This window comes from Aethalodelphis obliquidens, unplaced genomic scaffold (assembly GCF_003676395.1).
Source record: "Aethalodelphis obliquidens isolate GAN/ISIS:26980383/991018 unplaced genomic scaffold, ASM367639v1 scaffold30, whole genome shotgun sequence".
In the NCBI taxonomy this organism is placed as follows: domain Eukaryota; kingdom Metazoa; phylum Chordata; class Mammalia; order Artiodactyla; family Delphinidae; genus Aethalodelphis; species Aethalodelphis obliquidens.
The window spans coordinates 19438587-19454268 of record NW_020837974.1 but is presented as its reverse complement, the minus strand read 5'-3'; the positions used below and the strand labels follow the sequence as shown (position 1 = coordinate 19454268).

Sequence of the window (15682 nt, the reverse complement as noted above, 5' to 3'; positions counted from 1 at the left end):
TGCCTCTGCATAGTGTCCAGCAGATAAAAGAGCTCTTTTCCTTTTCTATAACAATAAGTTCATAGAGAAACTTATAGAATGCTAATTAAAATACAATATTACATAAAATATATATTGAAGCTTAATTGTTTATAATATGTTAATCAGAAAGAATATTTCATTTTAAGTAAATATAACACTTGCTCATATCTCTGTCTGAAACAAGTTTAAGAATCAGGATCAGGGAGTAAGGAAAAGTTTTCAGAATAGTTAAAATAGGTATATTAAAGTCTACACACGAAAAGGTGTGTATAATACTCAAGCCTATTTTATCCTTCTTTCCACACAGTTCCAACAAGCTTGGATATCTGGTTTCTCCACCACAGCAAATTAGAAGAGGGGAGAGAAGCTGCTACAGGTAGGCTTGCTAAAAATCTTGGAAAACAGTAATCTGATGACACACTGAAAAATATAACACAAATTAAAGCACAGTAGTGGTAGGGGGAGTGGGTTCATTTGGTTTATACTTTCCTCACTTATATCTTAAGTAGTTGCCCTTAAGAGGCCTATAAAAGAATAGATTACATTTAATATTTTATATATATATAAATTTATTTATTTTTGTCTGCGTTGGGTCTTCATTGCTGCACGCAGGCTTTTTCTAGCTGCGGCGAGCAGGGGCTACTCTTCGTTGCCATGCGCGGGCTTCTCATTGCTGTGGCTTCTCTTGTGGAGCACGGGCTCTAGGCACACGGGCATCAGTAGTTGTGGCACATGGGCTCTAGTGCGCAGGCTCAGTAGTTGTGGCGCACGGGCTTAGTTGCTCCACGGCATGTGGGATCTTCCTGGACCAGGGCTTGAATCCATGTCCCCTGCATTGGCAGGCGGATTCTTAACGAGTGCGCCACCAGGGAAGTCCCTACATTTAGTGTTTTAAATGGGTTTTTAAAATTTTTATTTATTTATTTATTTTTAAATGGTTTTTTAAGGCTACATCTTTACTACTCCTTCCCAAGGACTGCTTTCTCCCTGTCAGCACACAGCAGAATACTGGCTTACATTTACTCTGTTGAGTGTAGAGGGTGGTCAGTAAGGCCCAGACAAACTAAGGTGTCGATTTAATTTAAGATGGATGTTAACGAGCTCAGCTCCCAAATGTGAAGAAGACTTGGATTTATTTCTCCCCTAGACTCAGTTATCCCCATCTTCTACCATCTTCTCTTCCAAAAGTTTAGACAGAGATTGTTAGGGGCCCTTGCCCAGAAGATGCACAAGCAGTGTTAATCTAAGAAGTAAGCCATATAGTTCTTACTATCTAGGTCATACTTAAGGGTATCTTCTAGTGCTCCAAAGAGAATTGCTAAGCTTATGAAAGATAACTACTGTTTTGTTGCTAGATCACATATTTAATAAGAAGATAACATTTACTAATCAGACTCTGAAAAGAGACCTGAAATCTAAATCCCAGCTGCTGCTATTGTATACCAGTTACCTATAATTTAAAGATCCTTTTAGCGTAACAGAAATAAGCCCACTTTTTTTGAAGAAGCAACTGTTTGTTTGATGAGGCAGAATTTAGAAACTTTGGCTAGCACCGTTAATTTTAATCTAACCCTTTGAGAGAAAAAGTGAGATTTTCAGTTGTTAATTACAAATGTTAAAACTAGTATTTATTCTACTTTGTTTTTAAATAAATTTGTTTGTTTGTTTGTTTTTGGCTGTGTTGGGTCTTTGTTGCTTGCACGCGGGCTTTCTCTAGTTGAGGCGAGCAGGGGCTACTCTTTTTTTTGGGGGGGGGGCTACTCTTCGTTGCAGTGCATGGGCTTCTTATCGCGGTGGCTCCTCTTGTTTGCGGAGCACGGGCTCTAGGCGCGCAGGCTTCAGTAGTTGTGGAATGCAGGCTCAGTAGTTGTGGTGCATGAGCTTAGTCGCTCCACAGCATGTGGTATCTTCCCAGACGAGTGATCAAACCCGTGTCCCCTGCACTGGCAGGTGGATTCTTAACCACCATGCCAGCAAGGAAGTCCCATGTTTATTCTACTTTGAAGGGTCTTATTTCCTCAAAAATATTATAGGAAGTGGGTATTCTTCATTTAAACTTTTGGTCTTGGAAGGCATTTTGGGGAGAAATAGGTCACAGAGACATTAACCTGTCAGTTCCTTTAAATGACAGATTAGGAAGTAATGAGATCATTGTGGAGTGATATTTGGACTTCACAAAAGATAACTTTTATCAAAAGATAAAAGTATGGCATCTCCATATAAAGAAGACCTTGTAAACTTATCTCAATCCCTAACTGGCCTTAAATGTTGTTTTTAACATATAAATGATGTTACTTTTACATATAAACAATATCAGTGTCCCTGTGCTTATTTGAATAGTTGATTCTTTTCCTTGTTTGTGGATTGAAAAGATTATGAGTAGGAAAGATAAGGTTACTTGTCTCAGATGCTTTAATATCTTGGAATTTATTTTTCCAGAAGTATAAACCGTGGACGACACCACAGCGAAAGATCACAGAGAACTCAAGGCCCATCACTACCAGCAAATCCAGTTTTTGTACCTGTCCCACCCCCTCCCTTGTATCCTCCTCCTCCCCACACGCTTCCTCTCCCTCCAGGTGTTCCTCCTCCACAGTTTTCTCCTCAGTTTCCTCCTGGCCAGCCACCACCTGCTGGGTATAGTGTTCCCCCTCCAGGGTTTCCTCCAGCTCCGGCCAATTTATCAACACCTTGGGTATCATCAGGAGTACAGACAGCTCATTCAAATACCATCCCAACAACACAAGCACCACCTTTGTCCAGGGAAGAATTCTATAGAGAGCAACGACGACTAAAAGAAGAGTAAGTGTTTGAATTTGAAATTACTCTACACTTTCATTTTCTGATGTAACGTTAAATAGGTATCTTTGGAAGCATTTTCCAGTGTTTCCAGTTAGTATAAGAAAAATCACCTAAAAATTAAACCAAGCCATACAAGCAGCTTCCTCAGGGATTCCTAGTTATTTATAGTTTTAAAGTGGAAAACTAATGACAATTTCATTCATTTCATTCATGATCTAATTACATTTGTCTTGTTAGTTTTCTTAAATGGTTTTTGTTAACTTTCGCTCTTTAACTTTATTTTACTAGGGAAAAGAAAAAGTCCAAGCTAGATGAGTTTACAAATGATTTTGCTAAGGAATTGATGGAATACAAAAAGATTCAAAAGGAGCGTAGGCGCTCATTTTCCAGGTTAGTGTTTTGCAAGCCTTCACAACAGAATTACAAATGGGACTTTGAATATCCAGGGATTAGCTATGGATATAAATAACATTGCAGTGATGGAATTTTTCTGATTCGGTCTAGGTTTATAAAAATGGAAATGTAGCTTATTTCCCAATATCTGTTTATTGAAATATCTCACTGTAAATTCTATTGTGTAGAACTAGCAGTTATGGGGATTAAATTGCCCTTGTCCCTTGAAGTTATTTATAGTGTGAAATAATTGGGAAATGTTTGTGGAAGGAAAAAAATAGTGGACTAGCCAAAGATTACATTTCTGAGGCCCCTTTTACCTAAGGCTACAGCTTTCTGCTGGAACATTAACCTGTGTGATTATGAACTAATAGTAGAATACAAGTTGCTTTATTGATAGAAAAACTGAATTATAAATATTCCCAGGAAGTTTGTTTAAAAGACTTATTTTTTATGCTTGAGATGTTCCTTTTAAAGCTAGACTATTGGCCAACGTAGGACAAAAAAAGTTACTCCTACTTAATAATCAGATAGGAAGTAATGTTTAAATTTAATTGGCATTTTATTTAATGCTAGGTCATATAACTCACGGTACATTAATGCACTTCACTCTAATTGTTAAGATTTCACTCTTGTTTTATAACAAGTGATTGCTCCGATCTTTGTGTACTTTATTCCATTCCAGTAGAGGTCACTGTGCCTCTTTAATCATCTAAGACGAAATGATATAAATAAATAATGAACCATGAGGAGAACATACTGAAATCTGAGAGTCTGTGTTTTATTTTGTATATATTTCTCAACTATCAACTATTGTTTTATTTTTGCTTTTAGGTCCAAATCTCCCTATAGTGGTTCATCCTATTCAAGAAGTTCATACACTTATTCTAAATCAAGATCTGGTTCAACACGATCACGTTCTTATTCTCGATCATTTAGCCGCTCACATTCTCGTTCCTATTCACGATCACCTCCATACCCCAGAAGAGGCAGAGGAAAAAGTCGAAATTACCGTTCACGGTCTAGATCGCACGGGTATCATCGATCTAGGTCAAGGTCACCCCCATATAGACGGTATCATTCACGATCAAGATCTCCTCAAGCATTTAGGGGACAATCTCCTAATAAACGTAATGTACCTCAAGGAGAAACAGAACGTGAATATTTTAACAGGTACAGAGAAGTTCCACCACCTTATGACATGAAAGCTTATTACGGGAGGAGTGTTGACTTCAGAGACCCATTTGAAAAAGAACGTTATCGAGAATGGGAGAGAAAATACAGAGAGTGGTATGAAAAATATTATAAAGGCTATGCTGCTGGAGCACAGCCTAGACCTTCAGCAAATAGAGAGAACTTTTCTCCAGAGAGATTTTTACCACTTAATATCAGGAATTCTCCCTTCACAAGAGGCCGCAGAGAGGAGTACTCTGGTGGACAGAGTCATAGAAGTCGAAACATAGGTGGCAACTATCCAGAAAAGCTTTCATCAAGAGACAGTCACAATCAGAAGGATAATACAAAGTCAAAAGAGAAGGAGAGTGAAAATGTTTCAGGAGATGGTAAAGGAAATAAACATAAGAAACACAGAAAAAGAAGAAAGGGGGAAGAAAGTGAAGGCTTTCTAAACCCAGAGTTATTAGAAACTTCTAGGAAATCAAGAGAGCCAACAAGTGGTGAAGAAAATAAAACAGACTCATTGTTTGTTCTCCCAAGTAGAGATGATGCTACACCTGTTAGAGATGAACCAATGGATGCTGAATCCATTACTTTTAAATCAGTGTCTGAAAAAGACAAGAGAGAAAAAGATAAACCTAAAGCAAAAGGTGACAAGACCAAACGGAAAAATGATGGATCTGCTGTGTCCAAAAAAGAAACTGTTGCAAAACCTGCTAAAGGACCTCAAGAAAAACTAGATGGAGAGCGTGAAAAATCTCCTCGATCTGAACCTCCACTTAAAAAAGCCAAAGAGGAGACTCCAAAGACTGACAATGTGAAATCATCATCTTCCTCTCAAAAAGATGAAAAGATCATTGGTACCCCCAGAAAAGCTCACTCTAAGTCAGTAAAGGAACACCAGGAGACAAAACCAGTCAAAGAGGAAAAAGTGAAGAAGGACTACTCCAAAGACGTCAAGTCAGAGAAGCTAACTAGTAAGGAAGAAAAGACCAAGAAGCCTAATGATAAGAGTAAACCACTTGATAGCAAGGGAGAAAAAAGAAAAAGAAAAACTGAAGAGAAAGGTGGAGATAAAGATTTTGAGTCATCTTCAATGAAAATCTCTAAATTAGAAGTAACTGAAATAGTGAAACCATCACCAAAGCGCAAAATGGAACTTGATATTGAAAAGCTGGATAGGACGCCTGAAAAAGACAAAATTTCATCATCAACTGCTCCAGCCAAAAAAATCAAGCTTAACAGAGAAACTGGTAAAAAAATTGGAAGTACAGAAAATATATCTAATACAAAAGAACCCTCTGAAAAATTGGAGTCAACATCTGGCAAAGTTAAACAAGAAAAAATCAAAGGAAAGGTCAGGCGAAAAGTGACTGGAACTGAAGGATCCAGCTCAACACTCGTGGATTATACCAGGTATCTGATAATGGGTGGGTGGAAAAAGTGGAATATGATAATTAAGAATGTATTGACGTTGGGGGTTAGCTGGTTACCCTTGTCTTTGAAGAAAGGAATTGTTAAAAGATAAGTAGATTTTGGGGGTGAGCCACATTTGTTTTTATATAATCATACACTTAAATCTTTATATCTCAGCAAAATAAGTGGCTTTTGAAAGTTAAAAGGACATTTATCATGTTTAAGTTGGTCTTTTTATACTTATCAATGTTTAATAACTGTAAGTTCTTCATGAATTAAAAAATATTTTAATTCTTTTTAGCACCAGTTCGACTGGAGGCAGTCCTGTGCGGAAATCTGAAGAAAAAACAGATACAAAGCGAACTGTCATTAAAACAATGGAAGAATATAATAATGATAACACAGCTCCTGCTGAAGATGTTATTATTATGATTCAGGTTCCTCAATCCAAATGGGATAAAGATGACTTTGAATCTGAAGAAGAAGATGTTAAATCCACCACACAGCCTATATCAAGTGTAGGAAAACCTGCCAGTGTTATAAAAAATGTTAGCACTAAACCATCAAATGCAGTCAAATATACTGAAAAAGAAAATGAGTCGTCGGAGAAAATTCAGAAACTCACCAAGGAAGTGAGCCATGAAATTACACAGCATGAGGTCAAAAGTTCAAAAAACTCTGCATCTAGTGAAAAAGGGAAAACCAAAGATCGAGATCATTCAGTGTTGGAAAAGGAAAACCCAGAAAAGAGGAAGAACAGCACTCAGCCAGAGAAAGATAGTAATCTGGACCGTCTGAATGAGCAAGGAAATTTTAAAAGTCTGTCTCAATCTTCCAAAGAGACTAGAACTGCTGGCAAAGAAGATAAGCATGATTCCATTCGAGGTTCCTCAAATAAAGACTTCACTCCCAACAGAGACAAAAAAACTGATTATGACAACAGAGAGTATTCAAGTTCCAAACGTAGAGATGAAAGGAATGAATTAACAAGAAGAAAAGACTCTCCTTCTCGCAGTAAAGACTCTGCAGCTGGACAAAAAACTAAGCCAAGGGAGGAGAGAGATTTGCCTAAAAAAGGAACAGGAGATTCCAAAAAAAGTAACTCTAGTCCCTCAAGAGACAAAAAACCTCATGATCATAAATCCACTTATGATACTAAACGTTCAAGTGAAGAGACGAAATCTGTAGATAAAAATCCCTGTAAAGATCGTGAGAAACATGTGTTAGAGGCAAAGAACAATAAAGAGTCAAGTGGCAATAAATCACTGTATATACTTAACCCGCCGGACCCACAGATTGAGAAGGAGCAAGTTACTGGGCAAATTGATAAGAACACCATCAAGCCTAAACCCCAGTTAAGTCATTCCTCTCGACTGTCCTCTGACTTAACTAGAGAAACTGATGAAGCTGCTTTTGAACCAGATTACAATGAAAGTGACAGTGAAAGCAATGTATCTGTAAAAGAGGAAGAAACTTCAGGGAAAATTTCTAAGGAACTGAAAGATAAAGTAATGGAGAAAGCAAAAGAGAGCCTGGACATGGCAGCAGTCAGCCAGGTAGGTGTAACCAGGAGCCAGAGTCAAAGCAGCCCTAGTGTCAGTCCAAGTAGAAGTCATAGCCCTTCTGGAAGCCAAACCCGAAGCCACAGTAGCAGTGCTAGCTCTGCAGAAAGTCAGGACAGCAAGAAGAAGAAGAAAAAGAAAGAAAAGAAAAAGCACAAGAAACATAAAAAACATAAGAAGCATAAGAAACATGCAGGCACTGAAGTAGAATTGGAAAAAAGCCAAAAACACAAACATAAGAAAAAGAAGTCAAAGAAGAGCAAAGATAAAGAAAAGGAGAAGGAGAAGGATGACCAAAAAGTGAAATCTGTCACTGTGTAAAAGGGCAGATTTTAAAAATTGACTTAATTACTAAGTCATCTGTATTAAATTTTGTTATAATGTAAAGAGATTCAAGCCTTGTAAATAATGATATGGAAGACCCTGTGCTGCACTTAAAATATTGCTGCTTGATTATTTGATTTTTACATCAGAGCTTTATAACACGAACTTTTGTACAGAATTGTGAGTTGTGACCATGTAACATGAGAGGTTTTGCTAGGGCCTATTATTTTTAACCACCATAATTAGTTGGGGTGGAGTTTACTGTACTGTGAAATTTTCACATTGAATTTTTTTAATTGCCTGGCAAAAGCTGATATCAGTTCTAAAATATCAGCAGAATGATTTGCTGAATTCATTACAACTCCGTTATGTCACTTTTTGATTACAATAAAAGTTTTCAGTAAACTTTTCAGATGTTGAATATCTGCCTTATTTGAAGGAAAGTGTGTCATGTCTCTTCCCCCTTCCATTTTCATATTTAAAATATCCTTTGAGGCTTTAGTATAAGCTGAACTGTATATGTAAAATTCTGAAGTAAACATGGAAAATGTACTTTATTAGTGGGCTGGTAATAGGTAGCCAGAAATAAGAAATCATGGTTAATTGGAGATCTGGTTGAGTAAATCTGGAAGGGTCTTAAATATAGTAATTAGAAGTTTGGACATGAATTTTAGAGATGAGGAATTTTGATTTGTTTATGGTTATGTATTTTTCTTGAAACCCTGATAAATGAGTATTAAATTCCTTGATAAAGTGCTAAGTAACACAACAGTCTGTGGCCTACCCAATCTGTCCAGGTGACAGAAGCAAGCAGCAATAGGAGGCAAGAAGCACTAGGTAAGGCTACAATGGATTTCCTTAATGGCTCTGGTTTAGGAAGTTTATTGTAAGCAATAAAAAGCTATTGAAAGGATGTCGGGAAGTAGGATAAGAATGGTACATTAGAAGCATAGCTGTATAAATGCAGATTAAGAAGACAATGGCTAAAAGCAGGAGAAGACCAGTTCTAGTGTGAGGTAGTGGTCCTAAAGTACTTTGGCAGGGGGCATTGGACTATGGTAGTAGAAGAGGAAAGGGTTTACATTAGCAGCAACTTTTATTAACTTCCTGTCTTGCCTTGATTCATTATTTCCAGAGCGTACAGTACAATATTTACAGTATTGTATACCATTGTTGGTACTCGGTTTTAGATGGTATACAAACATACTTAAATGTGTGTAATGCAGCATTTAATATTTAAGGAAAAAGTGATTTAAAGGAAAATTGTAAGGGTGATAGTAAGAATGCTATTAGCCTTATGAAAGCCATTCAGGACTGAGTTAAGTTTGGGAAATGTTAAGTTTGGGAAATGCTGGGAAAAGTTTGGGAAATGTTAAGTTTGGGAAATGCTGCCTTTAAATGAAACCGACTTGACTTTCTGAAGTCACATTTTTTTATTCCTAGACATCTCCATCACTGGGGATGGGATGCCCGTTCTACCCACTGCCAACCTCACCCCACCCTACCCACGACACATACCACTTGTATTTTCAGATACTCCAGCAAGACTACACTTTTTAAAAATTATTTGTTTATTTTTTGGCTGAGATGGGTCTTTGTTGCTGCACGTGGGCTTTCTCTAGTTAACGGCAAGTGGGGCCCACTCTTTGTTGTGGTGCACAGGCTTTTCATTGCGGTGGCTTCTCTTGATCACAGGCTCTAGGTGCGTGGGCTTAGTTGCTCCGCAGCATGTGGGATCTTCCTGGACCAGGGCTCAAACCCGTGTCCCCTGCCTTGGCAGGTGGATTCTTAACCACTGCGCCACCAGGGAAGCCCAAGACTACACTCTTAATACTTAACTAATCTCGACCCAAAATCTAAACTATATCTCGCACGTTCACCGAGGATTTTGGCATCTAGAACTCACTTTTTATCATAAATTCTGTCATGTGAGGTCAGTTTCATTACCTAGGTGCATTGTTATTTCAAGCTCAACTCACCTTCACTTTAATTGCAGTCCACTCCTACGACAATTTTCCAGAGTTGTTAATCACCTGTCACCATTCCCATCTTAAATTAAAACTCCATTATGTCATCTGCAACTTGGTTTTTCAGCTCCATTCTCTATTGGCCTGAGGTTTCAACTCATCCCGTAGTTATTCTTTTATTGTCCTTCCTTCTATAGTTGCCTATATCCCATCATTTCAGCCACATGCCAACACTCCCCAAACCTACTCCCCCTTGTCCATCTTGCTGTATCTGAACAGATTAAACCCCAAATCTAGATACAGGTGCTGCATGCTGCTTAACAAAATTAAAAGGCTTGAAAGAAAATTTAAGAAATAAGTGTCGGGTACTGTACTAGGTGCAGTACTTGATCCTTAAAAATCCTGATGGCTCATGTTGTCTAATGCTGGTTTGAGCACGCAACTCCACTGCCTCTGAAGGTTCAGTCCAGCCTTGGGTACTCCAACTAGTGCCTAACTTGTCCACCTCACCCCTGCCATTTGGTGTTGGACATGTGAAACCTCTCCCAAAAGACAAGGTTATATCTGAACTCAATTGGCTGTTTCACCTGGCTGGAATTTCCTTCCTCCTCTGCCTGTCTTCACAAGTTCCTACCCATTGTTTGAGAGTTAGCTTGATTGTTTTGAGTTCTCTCAGTGCTGTCTGCCGTCCTCAATATACATACTCAAGGTGCAGTAGAATCACTGAATATGCTATAGTAACACCAAAGTGCTTACTAACAAGCTCTGTTTGGTTGTCTCCCTCAATGGATCATGGAAACCAGGAATATGTCAACTTTTTAAAGACAGGAAAAAACTTTTGCGCTACTATAGACTTGGGTGATAGTATCCTTCCAATGACTAGCTGCTTCAGTGTGCCAGGGAAACTCCAAAGCCTTACAATTAGGAATCTAAAAATAACTCCTTTGCTAGTCTCAGCATGCCAAATGAAGAAAGCAGATGCCCTCCAAAATGTTTAGGACAGGGATTCAGAGAGGTAGAAAGCTAGTTAATAGTTTATGCATCCTGATTTGTGCAAGTGTCCTCATCTATGTCTTGTCCACTTTTTCCTGCCTTTAATTCCTTTAATGAGCACTGTTCTTAGTGTACAAAACTACATAGAACAGAACCTCTGATTTGGAACTTCCTTCTGAGTGCTTTTACACCACTGCCATTTACTTAAGCTAGCTTCAGTGGGTCTCTTAACAACAAAGGCCTCTCTAATACATGTATATAGTGTACCCTGCTTTTTCTTTTTATATGTCATAATCACATCCTTTTGACATTAACATTTTTCACATTTTTTAAGAATTGAGAATGATCATGAAAAGAGAACTGAATAAAAGTAAACCATTTAACTCCTTGATAAAGGGTAATGTAGAGCTGCTAGAAGTGAATAACAGGCATACAATGTGAAAGAAATGGGGTTAACAGGAATATTCAAAGATTTCACGTGAATTTTTTCAGTAACCTCAAGTATAAACAGTTTATCAAGTCTTTGTTGCCTTTGAGATTATTTTTAAGATCATGGTAAAAGGACCTTTTTAGGGCTTCCCTGGTGGTACAGTGGTTAAGAATCCCCAGTGCAGGGGACAAGGGTTCGAGCCCTGGTCCGGGAAGATCCCACATGCTGCAGAGCACCTAAGCCCGTGCGCCACAACTACTGAGCCCGTGCGCCTAGAGCCCATGCTCCGCAACAAGAGAAGCCACCACATGAGAAGCCTGTGCACCGCAAGGAAGAGTAGCCCCCGCTCACCTCAACTAGAGAAAGCCCCCGTGCAGCAACAAAGACCCAGTGCAGCCAAAAATAAATTTATTTAAAAAAAATTTTTTTAAGACTTTTTAAAAATAGCTATTGATAATTTCATTATGCACTTAAAGCTGGAGGGTGAACGGTGATCTTTTATTAAAGCCAACACCAACATGAGTCTTTTCCATTTGCAATGTGGCTGTTTAGTAATTTGCTATGAAGTTGGCTTGGCCAGTGTGAATCTTTCTCAATTTAATTGTTAAAGTCTTTAGTAGTAAAAGATACTAATACAAGAGTGGACATACATTTAGGATTTAAAAGAAAATATTCTTTTGTAGAGATGTTAGCACCTTAAAATTATAATAATTGCTTATAAATGTTTTTACCTAGGCTTAATGATATATGAATAAAGCTGGTAGACTGATTCTTTTTCATGTCCTAAAAATTAATAAATTTAATGAAAAATGAACATGAGGGGGGCTTCCCTGGGGGCGCAGTGGTTGAGAGTCCGCCTGCCGATGCATCAGGGGACGCGGGTTTGTGCCCCGGTCTGGGAAGATGCCACATGCCGCGGAGCGGCTGGGCCCGTGAGCCATGGCCGCTGAGCCTGCGCGTCCGGAGCCTGTGCTTCGCAACAGGAGAGGCGGCAACAGTGAGAGGCCCACGTACCGGAAAAAAAAAAAAAAAAAAATGAACATGAGGCAAACTATATCAGTGCTAGATACCAGGTAAAGCATAGGAGGGGCAGACATAGAAGTGTGTAATTTCTGCCACAATACCACATTTTTAAGGTTTTTGGGGGTTTTTTGGTCACTCGGTGGTGGGTGGCCATCTGGTGATTATTACTGTTGTAAATATGCTAAGAATAACAGTAGCAGTTCATCAGTTAGTAGCAATTTTTCTATTAAGAAAAGGTTGAAACTGACAATTCATGAAATTTTGAACCCCCTGGATTGAACTGATACTTTGGAAGGATTTCAATTTGACTTCATCAAATTAATTCAGATTCAAAAAGAATCCAATCCAAGAATCCAAAGAATCTTGGCTTTACTGGAGTCAGAATCTCAGGCTAAAGAATAGACTTCCTGTGATGCAATCAATCATTACCTCTTGTAATTACTCTGGGAAATGTTATTTTTCTATATCTAGTGTGTATTTCTTAATATATATTTAATAATTATCTTAAATATTAATTGGCTTTGGAAATATAAATTTAATAAATATCAATTTACAAAATCACAGATGATTAATTTTATTTATTTTTATATATATATATATATTTTTTTGGCTGCATTGGGTCTTCGTTGCTGCGCACGGGCTTTCTCAAGTTGTGGCGAGTGGGGGCTACTCTTAGTTGCGGTGCGTGGGCTTCTCATTGCAGTGGCTTCTCTGTTGCAGAGCACGGGCTCTAGGCGTGCAGCCTTCAGTAGTTGTGGCATGCAGGCTCCATAGTTGTGGCTCACGGGCTCTAGAACGCAGGCTTAGTAGTTATGGCGCATGGGCTTAGTTGCTTCACGGCATGTGGGATCTTCCCGGACCAGAGCTCGAACCCGTGTCCCCTGCATTGGCAGGCGGATTCTTAACCACTGCACCACCAGGGAAGTCCCTATCTTGTCATTTTAAATGTTTCTAATATCAAAAAACCTAATTAGCACAACTCTTATTATATATAACTGACATAACCTGTTTAAGGTGTATAATCTGTTGATTTGATAGATTTATATATTGCAATATGATTGCCAGCATTGTGTTAGCCAACATCTCTATCACGTCATGTAATTATTATTTATTTTTGTGGTGAGAACAATTAGGATGTAGTCTGTTAGCAACTTTGAAGTTTATAATACAGTATTGTTGGCTATAAAAAAAAAGTAAACACCTATAATTCTTTTCCTTGAGAAAGCAGATGGCCTCTTGAGAAGTACAAATAGATCATCACAGGCATTATGAACACCTTGTAAGTTGGAGGGACAGGGCAGGTTGTGGAGCACATGAGGAATATTCCCTTTGAGTCCACTTTTGATATAATGGAAATTGCACTTCAGGTTTCCTTAACCTGGATCTTAGGCTACGGTGTTGATTGGTAAAGGGGACAATTTTATCCAAAAATAGTTTGCTATACCTGGTCTCATTGCCAGGAAGAAGGCTAGGCCACACAGGCCTCGTTCCCCTTGCTGTTACAGGTAAGGGGAAAAAACACTTAAAGATATATAATTTTCAAATCATTATGGTATTGGTACTAGCAAGGGCAGACAATTAGGTGGAATTGAATAAAATTCCAGAAATTGATCCAAGTATAAGAGTAGTAACAGCTTCAGCATAAATAAATGTGAGAAAGATTTTTCAGTAAGCAGTTTGAGAGAACTGGATAGCCATTTAAAGTAGCTTTTTTTCACATCTTAAAATTCTAGACAGATTAAATATTTTTTATCCAAAATTTTGTTTTATTGCATAACTCAAGTGTTGATCAGTTTTCCTCCTGCCTTGTAGAATCACCTTTTCTTTACTAGTTTAGTTCTTTATTTTTCAAATCAGACAGTCAATTGGAAAACCAGGTCCTTCCTCATTATTTCTTTCTCTTTTTTTTTTTGTGGTACGCGGGCCTCTCACTGTTGTGACCTCTCCCATTGCGGGGGCACAGGCTCCGGACGCGCAGGCTCAGCAGCCATGGCTCACGGGCCCAGCCACTCTGCGGCATGTGGGATCTTCCCGGACCAGGGCACGAACCCGTGTCCCCTCCATCGGCAGGCGGACTCTCAACCACTGCGCCACCAGGGAAGCCCCTTCCTCATTATTTCTGATGGTACCTGTTGAGATCTGTTTATCTTGGTTTACCCCTTTTTGATTTCCTGATGTCCATTCTTGGTGCTGATTTTTCTCTTCTAATCTTACTAGGGTCTCAGTCTTCATAAGTTTTATGACATTTCTCCTAGAACAAATTTTCCTCTCATTTTTCTATGTACAGCATCATCCTTCTTTTCAGTCCTATACCATAGGCTCTTCATCTTTTAAACTGAAATTAATCATTAAGTTATTTTTCTGAACCAAGAAACAATTCTCCTGTGATGAATTATGCCATTAGGGGGCAGAAGAAGCTACAGTTTGTTCTTTAAAATAGCAACTTATTTTCCCTCTACAGCTTTAAAAAATTACAAACTCAGCTATTACTCAGTAATACAAATGGCCAATTAACATCTGAAAAAGATGTCACTGATAATAAAATTCCAATAAAACAAAGTTCCATTGCCCTCAGGTGTTTAGAATTACAAGTCCAAAGCCAACCTGATTCTCCATTCTCCCCGCACCTTGACATTTCCACCAGGATTTGTCTATGATGGTTAGTTTTTCCATGAAGTTCACCCAGATCATGATTTACACATTCTCAATTGGAAGGCTTTTAAATTTTGTTTTTTAACAAAGTTGTACATAGTTTTAAAAGTCACAAATTGCCTCAAGACTTCACATTCAGTCTCCTGCGCTAACCCATTGCACCCTGACTCCAATTCTTCAGAGGCAATTTCAAGTCTGCTAGTTCTTTCTTTAACAACAAAAGCAAAACCCAAAACCCAAAAATAGAGCATTCGCCTCTTATTTCTTGATTTTCCAGTTTCACGTATTAACTATTACTTTAGCTCTTCCTTGTCCCTACCTGCCCCTTCCCCACCACATATACGTCCTCTCCCAGCCTCCAAATAAAAGTTTCACTGTTTGGGCTAAATCGAATGGTGTGTACATTATGATATATTCAGAATCAAGTCATTTGGTATATTAGGATTTCTTTCTTATGAAATTTTGTTTTTCCTGGAATTAATAACTGGCTCATTTTAAAATGTGTTTTGTTTCCTATGGATTACCAAAAATGTAAACAACCTCTTGGCATATTCAAATAAATCCTGTTCCTTCGGTTTTATCTTTTTTCTTGTGACAATTCTAGAACCTTCTTTATATCTATTCCTATTTTAAAAAAAATGGGTTCTTTTCTAGGCCTGCTGCACAGCTCTGATCCCACAAGCTTATTTTACTACCCTGGGAATTTTCCTCACCCTCTCACCTGCACTCTATCTTTGTGTTTTCCATCCTGTGTGCCTCTTTCTAGGTTTTGTTTCCTCATTTGGGGTGGAGGGCACATGCTCTAGTAAATTCCTGAGAGGTATATTTTTTGAGCTCCTATAATATTAAAAGTGTTTTTACTCCACCCCACATTTGATTTATGGCTTGACAAGGCATAGAATTCTAGGTTGGAAATTATTTTC

At 38.4% G+C, this 15682-nt stretch overlaps 1 protein-coding gene across 2 annotated transcripts in view; it reads left to right on the top strand.

Moving 5' to 3' along the window:
- RBBP6 (RB binding protein 6, ubiquitin ligase) overlaps nt 1-8106 on the top strand; it is a 32149-nt gene extending 24043 nt beyond the window's left edge. Inside the window, exons 14-18 of one of the 2 annotated variants that reach the window (XM_027126611.1) lie at nt 329-397; nt 2461-2823; nt 3112-3213; nt 4051-5808; nt 6110-8106. In XM_027126611.1, the coding sequence (XP_026982412.1) occupies nt 329-397; nt 2461-2823; nt 3112-3213; nt 4051-5808; nt 6110-7691 (3874 nt within the window). In that variant the 3' untranslated portion in view covers nt 7692-8106. The remainder of the gene's footprint in view (nt 1-328; nt 398-2460; nt 2824-3111; nt 3214-4050; nt 5809-6109) is intronic. The other variant, XM_027126612.1, reaches the window with a different exon arrangement.
- Nucleotides 8107-15682: the final 7576 nt, after the last annotated feature.